This window comes from Aptenodytes patagonicus, chromosome 11, assembly GCF_965638725.1.
Source record: "Aptenodytes patagonicus chromosome 11, bAptPat1.pri.cur, whole genome shotgun sequence".
NCBI classification, from domain to species: Eukaryota; Metazoa; Chordata; class Aves; order Sphenisciformes; family Spheniscidae; genus Aptenodytes; species Aptenodytes patagonicus.
This window is the reverse complement of record NC_134959.1, coordinates 12461504-12476233: the sequence shown is the minus strand read 5'-3', so window position 1 is coordinate 12476233 and position 14730 is coordinate 12461504. Positions and strand designations below refer to the sequence as shown.

The window sequence follows — 14730 nt, the reverse complement described above, 5'->3', positions numbered from 1 at the left end:
AGAGGAGACAGTCCTAACAGAACTTCTCAAAATTTCAGATGCAGTACCAATTTGCTGATCGTTTTAGATCAAGTAAAGACTTTTAGCCTTTCTGCAAGCTCTACCTTCACCGTTTTTCTCTTCTTCCCTTTCATAGCTACATCTTTAATCATTTACTTTATTAAGAGGACAGAAATGAAGTGCCATATATCCATCACATCAGGTCCCCTGATCCAACCCTATAGAGTAGATTTACAGCCAGCCTAAGTAACAAACTAAAAGTTCCCTGAGTAGGTAAATCCTTCTTCAGTACAACTCACCCACATTTGCCTCAACCTCTTTGAGTGGGTGAGGAATCAAATGCAGCCAGGATGTACCTGCACTTCACAGACATATGGACAGAACAGTCCTTTGGGACTTGCGCAACAAAAAAAGTATGGTTTCACCATACAGCAAAGTCAAATTAGTAGTGCACCATAGCCAAAAGATTGAAGTCTGTACCGTTGCTTCTCTCATTTATCAGCACTGGTTATGTACTTATTTTTACATGACTTATGGCTGAATTCCTGACTGATTTGTAGATAAAGCAGTATAGCTAAGACTCATCATATGCATTTAGGAAGCCTAGTTTCAAATATGAGAATGTGTACCAAAAAAATAAAGAACAATACAACTACACTGTCCATAGAGAAAGCAAATGAATCTCATTGAAATCAAGTCTGATTCATTCTAGTTAACCAGGACATTTTTATTGGCGCCCATTTGTAAGAAAGTGATATGATCTATAATAAATTTGTATTTGCTGGCACAGAAATTATTCCCCATCATCCCACATTAATGCATTGCCTCCCGAAATAAGTTATTTGACTTATGCCTCACAGCTCCATTATGAACTAATGTTCATACCCAATCAGTTCACACTTATAGAAGTTTTAAAATCTAGAGACAAAAAGACATTTCCTTTCTAACACCACTAAATATGTCTTGGTGTGCTGAAATTAACTTATTAATATTTTAGACACAGCTATGGGGAATTCCAATACTTTACCTTCATCTTCATCATTAGCACTGACTATAATGATAGTTGAGCCCACATCCTGGTCTTCATCCACACTTACTTCATAGGCACTTTGAGTGAAGACAGGCTTGTTATCATTCACATCGCTGATAAAAATGTGCACGTAGGCCGTGTCTAGAGCGACAAGAAACAAGAGATTAAAATACTCGGCTGTGCCACTTCTGTCAGCTACAATTCCTTAAACTGTCTAGCTGCACATTAAATGAAGACGAATATGCAGACAATACAGAAACAAACCCTTAGGGTTGTGGACAATATATATACCAACATTACTCAAAAGCACTTGGATATCAAATGAATGTCACATCCAATTTGTTTAAACAGATAATATATGAATAATTGATGCCTAATATGGCAATTGTACAGTTTTTAGTCATAACTTTTTGTCCTGAAGCCACAAAAGCCAAATTTTAAGTCTTTCTTTAAGCACAGCCGACAACTGAGAATGGGATTTTCTATCTTGAAGTTTCCTGCTTCATACTTCATAATTACTTCTGACTGAATACAGTACCATATGCAGTGCTTTGAGAAACACCTCCACTACCCAAAGATCTGCATCCTACGGATAATGGGTGCATCTTTGCTAGCTAGGAAATACTCTCTAAACTCTAGCCATGAAGCCCTAGCTTTCTTTTAATTTCAGAACACAAAACTTGCCTGATCATCATATAAAATATCTCTTCCAGCTCTGACACAACTGTTGCACAGACAAACAGTAACCCCCCCCCCAACCAAAACAACAGACACTCTTTCACAAGTACACTTGAAAAAAAGGAAATTAACATTTAATCTTGCATTTCAGAGCTTTCTGTTTTTTTGTTTTACCAATCCAGGTAAAATCATGCTTGTCACAGACATCTGTCTCTTACCAGAGTTTGGCTTCCCATGTTTTCCAGGTCGAGCTGATTCAGAGCCATCTACTGACTTGACTTCTAGAAGATAAGACCCTTTCTTCTCTCTATCAAACACTGAGGCAGTGTATATTGAGCCTGTCTGTGAGTCCAAGCGAAAATATGTGTAGTCTCTGCCACTGTCATGTAACAGGGAGTAAGTTATCTAAAGGATTAAAAAGAAGTTGTTAATTTATACTTTCCTTTTGTTGGATAGTTCACAACTAAATGAGTACTTAGTGAGAGGAAGAACAGTGTTGTGTTTGAGAACTTGATCAGGGCCAAGAAAGCTGGGTAAAACTGCCAGCTTGATCAATCTAGTTTAAAGTCAATTAACTTCCTTGCATGTTGACTGCTGATCTGTAAATGGAAATAAATGTCTTGACTAATCAGTTCCCAAGTTCTCTAGTTCACCTTTGCACAGTGCTTGTGCAACAGCCCTCAAACTCAGCTAAAGATCCCAGGTACTAATATAATAGCCACAGGTGAGCTGAATTTGAACTTGCTAGTATCATGGACCATGTTCTAGTCTCTAGTATATATATGTTTCCGTGCACTTGACTTCAGCTTGCACTCTTGTTCTAAGGATATACCTACTTTAGATTTTTAAAATCAGTAATGAATACATCCACTTTTGGTGTTAACTTGACATATTTTGTAAGGATTCAGTTTTCAGTATCCCCAATGATCTACAACTCACAGAAGCTTTTAACACATTTTTTTTTCCATTGATTTATCCAATCACATTTTAGGTCTATGTAGATCTTTCCAAACCAGAGCATCCTGTAGCAAGTTTTTCACCTGAACTACAGCTTGTATAAATATTTCTTCTTTGTTTTCTGTCTCACACCTACTAGTTTTAGTTGCATTTTTCACATGGCAAGACAGAGAAACATGTAACTAATTACTTTATTTCACCTCATGTTTCCCTATTAGTCATCCCTTTTCTAGGTTGAAGACTTCTAGTCTATTTAGCCATTGTTCATACCGAAGTTATTCCATACCTTTCATCATGGAAGATGTAGGTCCCCACTTGCTTACCTCACCATTCTGACCAAGGTCAAGGTCGGTGGCAGACACTTGAACGACAAATGTCCCAACACCAGCTCCCTCTGTTACCGAGGCTTCATAAATAGATGAAGTGAAGAATGGGACATTGTCATTGACATCTAAAACATCAAAAACAGCACATAAAGAGAAAACTATAAAAATTGAAAGAAAAAAAGAAGTACTATGATTATAGTATAACATCACTGAACAGCTTACACACCTGTTACATTAATATAGACCGTAGTGAATGCTGCCAGAGGAACTGCAGCAACGTTCTGTGCTCGAACCCTCAGTAGAAAGCTCTTTGTTGTTTCATAATCTAGTGGCTCAGCTACCAGGATTGAAGCAGAACCATCATGTCTGTTCGGAGTCAGGTAGAAACGAACTGGCATGTTGGTCTCTGGAATAAGCCCCTCTTCTAGGTTATAAGTCACACGGGGATCACCAAGGGCAGAAGTTGCTTTGATTGTCTGCACAGTTCAAAAAGTTTGCGTAATCAACACTTTTGTAAGTACAGCAACATTTCTAAAAGCTTTTGTGTATTGACTCTCCCAGATCTTCATCTCTCAACCAAAAACACTAGGACAAGTATTTCCTGATACCAAAACTTAACCCTGCCTGACACATCTCCAGGCCACAAATAGCTGCAGCCAAAGGTTACCAGTCATTACATGTTTGGTTACTCATGCTTTTATCCTAAAAATACCTATTTTGGAGTTACTTCATAAAGCTGTTCCGATTACTTATTCCAAGCAATCCAGCTGAACAACTCTAAGTACTCTAAGCCCAATAATCACCTCAGATAACACAGAAGCATTCAAAAAATTGGAATACCTATAGTGCTGTTCAAATGGGAAGGAAATTAAATAGTGGCTGCACACATATAAATTAGAGCAAAAATGCTGGTTACCGTTAGCACTTCTGAAAGAAAACTGACAGCATATCATTGGTCCCTACAGTACATAGAATTGTTATAAAAGCTCGCTATATTTAAGCAAATAAGCAACGTTCAGTTACTCTATAGCCTTAGAGCCACAGACAGACAAACAAGTCTGTCCCAACCTTACCAAAATTGATGCATCTCGTGTAGTATTCTCTGGAATAACAACTTCATAGCTGTCTCTTTCCCACTGTGGAGGCTGGTTTTTTGCACTGGTAATAGTTACCACAAGTTCAACTTTACTGCTCCTATTACCTCCATCTGTAGCAACAATCTCTCGAATTATAGATGACCTCTGAACAGTAAAAAAGGTTTTGTAACAAAGGGTTTTTATCAGGGCTCTGATGAGCTTTTTTTTTTTTTTTCTCCTTCAAAATAAATGAATACATAAAATTAAAGGCACACTTAAAAAAACCTGTACAGAAGAAAAACATCCACAACTGCAGAATACTGAGCTCAGAATATGAAGTAGGTACAAGGTTGCTGAAAATTCTGCTATTTGCTTTACTTAAGACTGCTGCAAAATGTTGCCATTTGTCTCAATAAACCTTAGCAAATTTCACACAAAGTTTAAAACAAAACAAAAAAAACCCACTTTGTGGACCCACCCAGTTCTTAAGCTTACCTATCAACAGTTTTTGTTATTAGGTCTGTAGGGTTCTTAGATTCAATAAAGAAAATATATTAAAAGGATATGCCTTCACCAAAATTTTGTGTGTCAGTTACTTAGAAGTTAAATTTCAATATAAAAAATACCTACTAGTTATTTAAAGATTGACATCTACAACAATATTTTCATTTCAACACAAATTACTTTACAACTCTGAAAATATCAAACTGCTTACGCAGGTATCTAGAAATGGCTGAAACTGGTAAATTCCAGACAACTACATGCTACAATTTTGTTCATTATGCCTTCACCTTCCTGAGGGATAGCTATGCTTAGTCCACCATGACTAACATGTATCAAGTTAGGGATCTGTATCAGAAGTAAAATTTCACACTCTGTCACATTCAGGTTTGTGTCTTCACTATGTTACCAGGCAATGAGTTAAGTCCTACACCTGGGTTCTTGCTCCCCTGCTTACGGTCTCAGCCCACTAGTCCTTGGTATTAGTATGCCAAAGCTAATGAAATAGGAAGAACAAGCTCTCAGAGGCAGTGCTGTCAGCTTTCCAGCTGAAAGCAGGGCTTGCTTATATGCAATTCACAGTCAATGAACTCATCAGCTAAAAGCCTTAGACTCACATTTAATTTAAACATGACGTATCGATCCTTTAATGTGAAGGGGTAACATGGAGGTAAGGACAAACTCATGACCTCAGTCCCTCCTGAGATAGACAGCTTAAAAAGGAAAGCAAGCGCCATACCCGAGATATGCGTTGGTTCACAAACACCCAGCCTGTAGTAGGATTAATTTGTAAATAATTTGGTTCTTCATTTGCTATCGAATATGTAATGGCAGCATTTGAGCTGTAGTCGTCATCATGGGCTGCAACACGAAGAAAGCTGGTCCCAACTCTTGTGTCCTCTCTTAGGAAATCTAATGTAAGGAAAGGATATTTCAAACTGATCATTAATTCACTAAAGTACCATGAATATCTTGCTAAGAAATGAAGAAATACTAAAGTAATAAGGTATAGAAGCTATAACTTTATCTTCCTTGGAACAATGGCCATAAAAATCAAAATGAGTATTTTAAAGAGCTGCTATCACTCCAGAGCTATGGATCACATTTGAACCTCATGTTATCACATTCATAACCTGGATTTCTTATTTCTCATAAGATAATACTTTTTTTTTTGTCTTGTATTTTTACTAAGGGACTAATTGCTCTGTATGAAATATACATAAATGGAATTTTAATTTATTGCATAAAAGCAGAAGAAAAGGACACCATTGTCAGAAACTACTTTCTAGGATTTGCACAGTATAACTAACTGAGAATTAACAGTCTTCATTTTTTTATTAGTATTATACATGCCTCTGGGTGTTTATCCATAACCAGGAAGGGTTTTTTGAAGAACCAAGAAGGAAAGGTAAAACAAACAATGAAGAATGATGAAATTCAAATGGGAAAAGGAAAAGTATGTAATCAAAAGTTATGACAAAAATCTATTGGTCAGAAAACAAAGGATACAGTTAGTGCTCAGTGCTGCACACTCACACGCTTATTACAACTTTCACATCTCTGTGTAGTACTACAGACACTTGGTATACTCAGGTAAGGAAAGATATTGACATGGCTATTGTTTCAAGGAGTTTTCCCATAACAACACTCAGGAAGGCCTACGAGTCAAGACCGTACTTGTTACATTGCACATTACACAGAATAACAATTCTGCAATTAATTAAGGTAAGTGCATCTCTGGCTGCAATCACCTAGTTGGTCACAAGATCTACTGCCAGGAAAGACAAAACCCAAAAATCTTAGACATCAGGTAAGCTCACACTCAGGGCACCGAAACTCTATCCAATGACTCTCAATTACATTCATAGTGGGTGTTTTCAAATCTGGGATCATTGTCATTTTGGTCCAGGATGATAATATTTATCTGACATATTCCAATGAGTGGTTCCGCTGCCTGATCTGTTGCTGTCACAGTGATAGGATATTCCCTCTGTTTTTCTCGATCAAATACCTGAACAGTTGTCAGAACTCCTGAAAACAAATTAAATACCAGAGAGTTAAAATACTATGCATTTGACAATATTCTACATTTACATGTTTATTTGTCTGTCAATCCATTGAGATACAATGCAATAGGTTAAATACACATATAATGTGACCTTCAGGTTCAAGGATCCAATCACAAGATTTAACAATTTCAACAGCTTAAATTGTACTGCTCAGGCAGATACAAACTTCATATACACTTACATCTACATACAATTGGACTTAAATTTAGAAAACAGAGATAAGTACCAAACTAACTTTAAGAGAATGAGTTTATAAAAAATATCTCTTTTGAAGAGCAGCAAGTACAGGGTAAAGGCATGTTTCATGTCTTTTATACTCCAAAAGTTCAGCCTGAATTTAGTTTTGTCCTTCCAAGACTTAGTCTCTGCTGTTTGTAAGACTACTGTCATTTGGATAAATCATTTATATGCCACTAGCAATGTTGCAAGATAATGTGCACTTAAAATATGGTGAGTTTTTTTAAGCTAGTTACAAAAACACAGAAGTTATTTCACACAGCAGAACTTCCACATTTCAGGGAAAACACGAGTTCTAGTTCGGCATTGGACATGTATGAAACTAAAGGGAGAATATTTGTTCATGCTGTTAATACATGCAGTTTATATTTTGTCTGCTATCAAAAAACTCAATGAAAAAGCACAAAGTCTGATTTTATTTAAGCTTTTTTTCCATCAGTGTAACAAAGTGGTTTCTATATGCCAGTACCAGTTCTGATATTCGCTTTACCTGTGTCAGGATGAATACTAAATGCTGGTAGGACACCACCTCTGTGCATCAAGCCATATTTCACTATACCATTGGATCCTTCATCAGCATCAGTGGCTTCGACCTGCAGTACAACTGTCCCTGAAGGCTGGTTTTCCAATACATAAGCATGTTCCTGATAATACTGACACTAAGAGAGGGGAGGAAAAAAAAGAAAAATCAAGGACTTGCCATGCCATTTGATTTAAAGATATATACTAGAGGGGAAAAAAAGAAAAAAAGATTTAGCTACACTTCCATTCACATGCACTGATGCTAATGTTTTATCTGTACCGTGATTAATTTACAGACTTCGCTTGCTATTTTGCAGTTATATGAACGCCACACAACATGAGGCCACTGAGCATCTCCAACTCGTGAAAATATTTGGAGAAAAAGTTACAGTTGCATATGCTTCCAAATGCAAATATTTTTCTATCTTACCAAAAGTCTGATAAAAAAGAGGGCATACACTGGCCCAAACCACAGAATTGCTTTGGTCAAAAAGGGATTTCCACACAAAGTAACTTTGTCAAGGACAGATTACTGAGAATTTCCAAGGTTGACATTAATAGTCACTGACTTTTCAAAATATGCAACATTGCCCATCAAAATTTTAGCCACCGCTACCAAACTTGAAATTTTTAGACAAGAGATCTTTAATATAAATTAACATTCTGAAACCATATTCAAACATTTATTTTTTACAATACTTTACAAATGAAGCTAAAACACTTTCATTCTTCTCTCTTTCATCAGTTCCAGACATACAATCATCAAAAGAAGCCTACTAATTTAAGTAATCTATTAATTTAAGTAATCTAAGTAATTTAGAGAGGTATTTTGGAATATTTTGGAACAAGTCTACTGCATGGATAGCTACACGCATCAATTCCTCATCACATATATCACACTGAACCTCCAAAAGTTATTCACTCAACTCTAAAATGCCAGAGATGAGATGTGGTTCAGGAAAGAGACAGTGCTCACAGGAGCTGTTCTGCCACAAGAGGAGAACAAACCCTGTAAGTCTTAGGAGAGGGATGGAAAAGATGGAGAGGACAGCGGCATCAGGACTCGAAGAGAGACGAAAGCGGACCACTTCTTGAATAGCTCATCTGCTCCATCACTTGCAGTGACAACAACAGTCTTAAACATTTACCACACAGTCTAATACAAATGACTGAGCCTCATACATTTACCTTCTGAAAGACAGGTTTGTTATTGTTGACATCATCAATTTTCACAACAACCTGGGCAATACTTGTAAGAGAATGAGGCCCTCCAGAGGCATTATCATCAGTAGCTGTGACATTAAGTACATATCCTGTCCCCTGCAGCTTAGGAAATGGACTTGAACGAAGTCTAACTAGCCCTGTAAAAACAACAATAGGTTGTGGGGTTTTATTTTTTTACTACATTAACCAATTACTGTTATTCTTCTCACTAGTAAGCATGACAACAAACCACTCTGGTTTACCCATTCACCAATAAACCACAAGGCTGCTAGAGTTTAATTTAACTACGGTATTTTTACTGCAGTCTGATACTAAAACAAAATTAAGACAGCACAACATGTTTGTTTGTCTGCAGGTATGTCTACAGAGCTAAATGCAACAACAACTACAACTCAGCTGACCTGCATATATTAGCTTTAGTCTATCCGCTGCAGAAAAAAAACAAAACAAAACAAAACAAAAAAATCCAGAGAAACTTTGTGGCAGACTTCTGTTTAACCTGCACCAGCCCCACCAGCGAGCCTGGCTATGCTCCTGTATCATTATTGCACTGAAGCATGTATGACCATGTCTACAGCTGTAGCTACCCATGCTAGCTCAACTGAAAGTAGTACAAGTTTACCTTCCTGCAGCACAATCATAGCAGCATTTAGCTATATAGACATATCCTCAGAAACCTGTATTTTGCTACTCTCCCAAGTCACCCAAATGATACACCCTCCTGGATGGGACATAAAGCCACTGTCAGAGAAAGATGTATAAAAGATTTGCTACAAAAGCAAAAGAGACTACAGCTATCTGAGACCATGCAGTAAGAAGCTGTCATTCTTTTGCTCCATCATCCATCAATCACCTCTATTATTCATCAGGCATAATAGCAATTGTCATTACAACAGAGTATTGTCACACCATCAATGCCACTCAATTTGCTTGCAAATGTATTGCTTTAGCTGCAGCACTTACTTTTGACACATTTCCATTTTACCTCGGAATTTCTGTAACAAGGGGGTACAGACTATTCCCCTGACATCATTTCTGAAAAGAAACTGCTGCAAGCCACTGTATAAACCTTTATTGGTTTATTAAGCAACAAAAGCCCAAAAGTGTTTTGAAAAAAAATGCTAATGTTTCTAAAATTAAGTTTCAAAGACTATAAAAATTAATTGGTAAAAAAGTATAAAAGTACATATACATGATTATCTATATTAAAACTATGGAGCTAATCCTAAGAGATGCTATGAATCAATAAAGATTTGATTGAGCACTTACAATAAAGATTTTCAGAAGCATCAGATATACTACCCCTGTGGCAATTAGGCGCTTTTAAAACCATCGTTCCTCTTTAGGTGCCAAAGTATCTTTATAAATTTAACTCTTGGAACCTATAGCTCTATTTTTAAGTCAGAAAGGATAAAAGGAGCTCTCAATAAATTCAGGATCATGCTTCAACGCTTGCAAGTTACCTGCAGACCATATCTTTGGGAACATTTCAGAATCTAACATTAATATTGCAAAAACATGATTTGCATTGAAATTAAAATTTCATGCTAAGTGAACTCTATGAAACAAAGAGAAGGAATAACTTAGGGTGGCTCACTCCTTCCTATATATTCAACACTTGTGCTTTGAAAAATGTAAGTTCAGATTTTGACTGCAGTTCAAAACAGGTTAAATATAAAGTAGTTTAACTGAAGTTAATTAAGTCACTTCAATCCGTCAATGGGATTTCAATTTGGTTGCCTGTTTCTGTCTCAAAACATCCTCTTTTGTTTTTTCAAGCAATGAACAGCAAATGAATCCTGTTAATTTAAAGGGATATGCCAGCCTACTCAGATGATGTGTGTTTGTGCATTTTTTTTTTGAAAATTTTTTTTTTTTTAAATGAGGACACCAACGTTGTGGGATTTTTTTCCGTTAGGGTTTTAAAAATACGCAACTGCTGAAACAGATTTAAAAAGATGTAAAAACTGGTATTTCAGAACAAATGACTGCAAACTGCAAAGTATTCTCCACACATTTTTTCTCCTCATGCATGTAGTATTCTTGGCTAAATAACATTGCTCATGTGAATGATTTTGCCCTTAAATGAAAAATATCCTTACTGAGTTCATATTTTATATACTTTTGCCTTCATTGAAATAAAACAGTGGTAGTCTCCTTCCACCTACAAATGCATCATTTTGTGTCACTACAACACAAGTAAACTTGGTTAAGAAGTGTTTGCTCACACATGCATAAACAGGTCATAGATATAAGCACGGGAAAAAAAAAGCCTCGTCTAAAAACCCAAATGCCCACTTTAAACCAGTTAAAACTGAGTTATTGAAAAAGTTGCACAAAGAAAACTTCTCCAGTCAGAACTGTCATCCTATTGTTTTTTCTCCTCACACAGCTATTTGATTACTAATAGTATCTTTGGCTAATCGCAGCAGGTGGATGTCAAGCTCTGAGTGCACCAACAGGCCTTGCAAACTCTCCCTCCCGCTCCCTGGGTTTGGCTGTCCATGTTCAAGGCCAGCTCTGACACAATGCAGCCGGCTAACCTTGGATCAGACAGTTAGTTGTCAGAAGCCTTGTCTGTGGCCTCTGCCCCATGTCTCAGGAGCTGCACTTAAGCTCAGGTCCTTTCCTGAGCTCCCCCATGGGGGTGTGTATATATACATACCTGACCATGTATATTGCTGACCCTGACACTGCCTTGCTGACTTGGCTTCCCAGCTTGACCTGAGACCTGCCTCATCACTGCAAATCTGTCTGGTGACCACTGGACTGTTGGATGAACCAGGTTTATATCACAGGACCTGCTTTGCTGCTCTTGCTCAGGACGGTGCTCTGTGGCTGAGGGCCCTGCCCCTGCCTGCCTTGCTGTCACCCTTGACTCCTAGTTCATCCTACCCTGCAGAGTAGCCCTTTCTTGCTACAACTTTCAAACTAGACTTTCCTAGACTAAATGTTATTCAAATCCTTGTTTGACATTTTGGAATGTCACTGTTATCAACAATAACATTCTCTATTAAGTTACTGTCTATTAAGTTACCTGTTATCTATAATAATGCTCTCTATTAATTTACTGACTGAAAGCAAACAATAAACAAGATAGCTCAATTATACAAAGCTTTTGGAAAAATGCTACAATTTTTTTGACATTATAAGAGAGTCTAGAACAATTGCATCTTTTTCCTGCACTTCTTAAAATTAGGTTAGTATTAGCTTCAAAAATAGCATATGCTATTCAGTTTTTATAATTGCTACCTAATGAAGACCGAACTCAAGCTGCATCACATCAGAATCAACATTATGACTGCAGCAGCAAAGAGCTAATGTATTATTACCTTTCTTAGGGTCAATAACAAAGTTTCCTTTTTGATTCCCAGACAGAATATCATATGTCACACCATCTCCATCAGGGTCAACAGCATTAACCGTAGCAATCAGTGTGTTTGGGCCTGCATCTTCAGAAACAAAACTCCTGTAGCTGTTAAAAGAAATTATGACAACACATTTATGAATTTAGACAGGAAATAATATATACAGAACTATGCTTTATGCCTACTGGCTACCTGTACAAAGGGTACTGCAGAGATTTGTAATTTATTAATACAATCACATTGATGTTTCTTTGTTAACCAGTGAAATGATAGTATTGATGATCTAGCCAACCATTCAGGTCTTCCTGTTGTTACCTCCCATAGAGTTCCATTGCAGACTTTCAGCAGTATTGAAACTTTGAAGCTTAGCTTCACAACAAGACTTGGGCTAAATGCAGAATTCACTTTTTTTTTTTAATTTTAAAAAATTAGTTGCATGATTCACGGAATCAAAGCAAACATTTGCTAAGTTAAAGCATTGCTTGTTATAGCACATTTTCTGACACAAGCTTTCAAAATACTTTCAGTGTAGTCTTTGCACCAGCGTGACTAAGATGAGAATCAGATCTGGAGGATATGCGCATAATGTCAGTTTTACAAAAATCTCTTCTCAAGTCCAGACACATCACTGACATTGTAAGCTCTTAAGAGGCATTATCAGCCTAAACTTAATGCTCTCTGGAGTAGAAAAGCCACCTGCTTTAGCAAAGTCCCAAATATTTATTATTTTATCTGACTGGATAGAGCATAGTCCAGACTAAGCATAGCACAGACCTGTCCACAGTAGATATCCCAAAGCTCAGTCATAAGAATGAACTACAGCTGGCTGTATCCAACAATAGAGATAAAATACATATGTACCAGTGGGTTCAGAATGCTTATGGACCCACTCTCCATATGCTGAGAATAGGAAAAAATTCAAAGAAAAAGAAAATGGATGCACAGAAAACCTCTCCCTTAGCTTTTGTTGTCTAGATATGTGTGTTTTCATCAAAACCTTCATAGAAACAGCTTTTTGTCTTCCCCCAATTTAATATGCAATGAAGTAAGAGAAGTAAATTATTCTGGTTTAGCTCAGTCACAACCCTCAGGACACTGTCTTAACTCTGCATCTGGAAAGCAAATGAACAGTAATTCTGATAATTTTGAATATTAAATTAGGGACAGAAGAGTTCAAGTCATCAGAAGAGGTCTCTTAAAAAGGAGAAAGTAAAAACTGACAAAATGAAACACAGTGGTAGCCTTAAGCGTTTCATAACTGAGATGAACAGTAACAGTGATGAAAGAAAGCCCGTGGCAAGGAATCGTAAGTTTATACTGGACTGCAAATCTATTTAAACAAAGGGCTGGAAGGACAACATCATCATCTTGATTTGTATTAGCCTGCCACAGAGCATAACATTAATTGCAAACTAGTCTCTCAACAGGACCTAATTTACGGGTGTTCATGATGAATCTATTTCACAGAAAACTTCAACTACGTTCTGTCTGAAATTCACCTTTGGGTTCAAGATTTTTTTCATAACGGGAAAGACAAAGCGAAATCAAAGCATGGTTAACCTGGTTAAACAAAACTTGAGATAATTTGAATTCCAGGAGCTGAATTCAATTCCAATGCCAATCTACACATATATACAATATCAGTTTCCCTGCTATTGCATAGGGAACAGAAAAGCTTCTTGTGAATGTTTGGTAATTTAAAATAACATTCATTTTAATCATATTCTTCAGTAACCATTAAATATAAGAGTTGGCAGGGGGGGTTAAACTATGTTTTCTGCTTCCAATTTGTTAGAGATGTTTACGTTAATATTATCACTCATTTCTGATTAAAAAATTAGGAACAGATACAAGACTAACAGATACAGATAAATATTCAATGACCCTGAATATTAAAACAAATAAATGAAAAATAGGCATCATCTGGTTTAGTATTTGAAAATGCATAGAGATCCAGTAAGAATTTATGAAAGGTCAACTTTTCCAAGCCATATCTCCTAAGCAACCTTTAGGAAAGAAAGGAAGGCACAAGATTTTGAAGCCATAGGTTACCTTTACATAAAATAAGGACTGTCAGAAAGCTTTGATGTTTTGTTCAGCTAAACCACAAGCTTAGCATCACTGAAATCTCTGCCTGGGTTTTGTTCTGAGCAACTTCTACTTTTAAGAGTAGAAGGCTGATGCAGAAGCTGACTGGGAATTCCATTACTAAGCCTCTAATGCAAATGCAAGGTTAAAGTACTTTTGACATTGCTTCAGACGATTCTGAGCCCCAACTATGGAAGAAAAATGCTTACTGATGCTTTAGAAGGGAGAAAAGAAAAAAAGGTACAGTTTGTAGGGCATGGGACTAAGTGAAATTAAGTGAACTCCACTTATTGACATTTATCTTGTGGGTTTTATAATTCAGTGGTCATTTAGGATTCTGTCATCTGAGCATTTTTCTTTTACAATTATAAACCAGGGATGCAGACAGTTGACTCTGTCTAAGCTTAAATTTCCTACTTAAAAGGCAAAATTCCACCACGTACTCTGGATGAGGGCTGAGGACAACACTGAGTTGCCTGCTTTTTCTGCTTGATTTCCTTTGGTAGTGGAGGGGTCCTCTTGAAATGTATAATCCGAAATGACTGCACCACCTCTTTCAGTACGTATTGGAAAAAACTTAAGAGCAACATCTGTCAAAAGAGACTGTCTATATACTACCTCTATCTAGCTAGATATACAAGTCCTACTCTACAT

At 36.9% G+C, this 14730-nt stretch overlaps 1 protein-coding gene across 2 annotated transcripts in view; it reads right to left on the bottom strand.

Moving 5' to 3' along the window:
* Window positions 1–14730, bottom strand: part of LOC143165608 (neural-cadherin-like) — an 84128-nt gene that overhangs the window by 30421 nt on the left and 38977 nt on the right. For both annotated transcript variants that reach the window (XM_076349162.1, XM_076349161.1), the window contains exons 8-17: window positions 11953–12095; window positions 8585–8757; window positions 7365–7533; window positions 6429–6599; window positions 5308–5480; window positions 4065–4232; window positions 3218–3467; window positions 2989–3116; window positions 1927–2113; window positions 1028–1171 (exon numbers count right to left, since the gene is read on the bottom strand). In XM_076349162.1, coding sequence (XP_076205277.1) covers window positions 1028–1171; window positions 1927–2113; window positions 2989–3116; window positions 3218–3467; window positions 4065–4232; window positions 5308–5480; window positions 6429–6599; window positions 7365–7533; window positions 8585–8757; window positions 11953–12095 — 1706 coding nt within the window. The remainder of the gene's footprint in view (window positions 1–1027; window positions 1172–1926; window positions 2114–2988; window positions 3117–3217; window positions 3468–4064; window positions 4233–5307; window positions 5481–6428; window positions 6600–7364; window positions 7534–8584; window positions 8758–11952; window positions 12096–14730) is intronic.